The sequence below is a fragment of the Nothoprocta perdicaria genome, unplaced genomic scaffold (assembly GCF_003342845.1).
Source record: "Nothoprocta perdicaria isolate Ctin4 unplaced genomic scaffold, notPer1 scaffold_283, whole genome shotgun sequence".
Classification (NCBI taxonomy): Eukaryota; Metazoa; Chordata; class Aves; order Tinamiformes; family Tinamidae; genus Nothoprocta; species Nothoprocta perdicaria.
The window spans coordinates 434,258-436,272 of record NW_020455514.1 but is presented as its reverse complement, the minus strand read 5'-3'; the positions used below and the strand labels follow the sequence as shown (position 1 = coordinate 436,272).

The 2,015-nt window shown below is 73.6% G+C and overlaps 2 protein-coding genes across 2 annotated transcripts in view; one reads left to right on the top strand and one right to left on the bottom strand.

Annotated features, from left to right (window-relative positions):
- The window catches only part of ERBB2 (erb-b2 receptor tyrosine kinase 2), an 8,483-nt gene extending 8,160 nt beyond the window's left edge, over positions 1 to 323 (top strand). Inside the window, exon 25 of the mRNA XM_026041398.1 lies at positions 34 to 323. Within this exon, the coding sequence (XP_025897183.1) occupies positions 34 to 323 (290 nt within the window). The remainder of the gene's footprint in view (positions 1 to 33) is intronic.
- A 1,119-nt stretch (positions 324 to 1,442) lies between these two features.
- MIEN1 (migration and invasion enhancer 1) overlaps positions 1,443 to 2,015 on the bottom strand; it is a 1,677-nt gene continuing 1,104 nt past the window's right edge. Inside the window, exons 3-4 of the mRNA XM_026041424.1 lie at positions 1,731 to 1,807; positions 1,443 to 1,580 (exon numbers count right to left, since the gene is read on the bottom strand). Coding sequence (XP_025897209.1) covers positions 1,497 to 1,580; positions 1,731 to 1,807 — 161 coding nt within the window. The 3' untranslated portion in view covers positions 1,443 to 1,496. The remainder of the gene's footprint in view (positions 1,581 to 1,730; positions 1,808 to 2,015) is intronic.

Below are 2,015 nucleotides of genomic sequence, written 5' to 3'. Positions count from 1 at the left end.
GGGCCGCGCCGCCACGTCCCGGTGTCCCCGCAGAGTACGTGAACCAGGCGGAGCGGCCGCGCGCGCCGCCGTCCCCGCCGCCGGAGCGGCCCAAGGGCCACCAGGGCAAGAACGGGCTGGTGAAGGAGGCGGCGGCGGGCAGCGCCTCGGGCCGCGCCGTGGAGAACCCCGAGTACCTGGCGCCCGCCGGGCCCTTCAGCCAGGCCTTCGACAACCCCTATTACTGGGACGCGGAGCCCGCCGCAGCCGGCGGCCCCGGCGCGACGCCCACGGCCGAGAACCCCGAGTACCTGGGCCTGGCCGAGCCCGCCGACGCCGTCTAGAGCGCCGCGGCCCCGCGGTGCCGGAGACCCCGCGGGGGTCCCTGCAACAGGGCGGCCACCCGGAGCCGGGTACCCCGGGACACAGGGACCGCCACGGCCACCGCGCCCCGAGGACGGGTGACACCGGAGGCAGCCGGGCGCTGGAGCAGCTTCCCGCCCGCAGCCAGAGCCGCCTCCGCCGCCGGGAGCAGCCCCCGGAGCAGAGGCGCAGCGGGAGCACACGGATCCGCTCTGCTCCTCGCTGCTGCTTCCTGCACCCGCTGCTTCCCCGCTGGGCTGCGTGGCGAGATAACGAGCCGAGCCCCGGGGTGCTGCCGGTGCCGCGCATGTCCTGGGGATGGCTCCGGTACCACTTGTGTCCTGGGGATGGCTCCGGTACCGCTCGCGTCTTGGGGACGGCTCCAGTGCCGCTCGTGCCCCAGGGACATCTCTGGTGCCCCTCGGGGACGTCTCCGGTGCCGCTCGTGTCCCCAGGGAGGGCTCCGGGCCGTCGCTCCCGCCCCGGGGCCTCCCCCGGGACCCACAGACTTGCACTGAGACGCGGCCGCGGCGCCCGCCGGCTCCTCCCGCGTCTCGCCTGGATGTATATTTGATAATTGTACATTTGTTTTTCTACACTGCTCGTCCGTCTGGTTCCGCCTGCTCTGCCACCGCCTCCGTCTTTCCCTGCCCTGCCAGGGACGGGACTGGGCAGGAAAAAAGCCTTAAACCCGTCTGGATGAGACAGGGGGTGGGGAAACGGGGCACAATCCAGCCCCCCTTTTACACCTCGATCCCCCTTCCCGTGGGACGCAGATGGAGACGGGCCACGTTTCCCTCTCCTTTATTCAGCCCCGGGCCGGGGGCGTTATACACAGTATAGAATAAATAGGGCGCCGGGGCAGAGCCGCGACGGGCGGCAGCCTGGGAATGGGGCCGGGGGCCCGCCGGATCCGCGGGGACGGAGCCGGGGGAGCCCCGCGACACGGGGGGGACACGGGGGCCCTGGCGCTCCAGGGGCCGCGGCGGCGCCCGCGGAAGGCGCCTTTGCTCTGCACTAATACCCTGGACACGGGTGCAGCCGGCGGGGCCGGGAGCTGCTCCGGAGGCTCCGGCGCTGCCGTGGAGCAGCCGCACGGGAGGGCCGGCGGGACGGAGCCCCGGCGCCGCGGGACGTCCCGCGGGATGCTCCGGCTAGAGGATGGCGCAGGGCGGGCGGCTGTTGGTGATGGGCTGGAGCGGCTCCCCGGCGCGCGCCCGGCGGATGGCGTCCAGGAGCTGGGGGCGCAGCGGAGGGCGGCTCAGCGGGCGGCCCCGGCGGCGCCGCCGGACCCTCCCCACGCCCCAGCGCGGGGGCTGCGGGCGGCCAAAGCGGGACGGGCCCCGCGGGAAGGGCCGGTCGCGGCTGCCGCCAACGCCGGCACTTACGTCCTTCTCGTAGGGAAAGCCTCCGTTCTCCAGCTTGGAGAACACCAGCTGCCCGTTGATTTCGATCTCAAAAGCACCTGGAACACGCACGGAAAAGTGGCATAAACAGGGAAAAGTGGCCCCCCTGCCATGCAGGAACCCGACGGCAGCCCCCCCGGGACACGGGGCGGCTCCCGGGGCTCCGTGGGCGTCGGGACACGGGCGGCACCGGCAGCAGCCCTTGCACAAGGGCCTGGGACCCGCCCAGCGCCCGGGGTCCCAGCATTGAGGGGGGGGTGTCCCAGC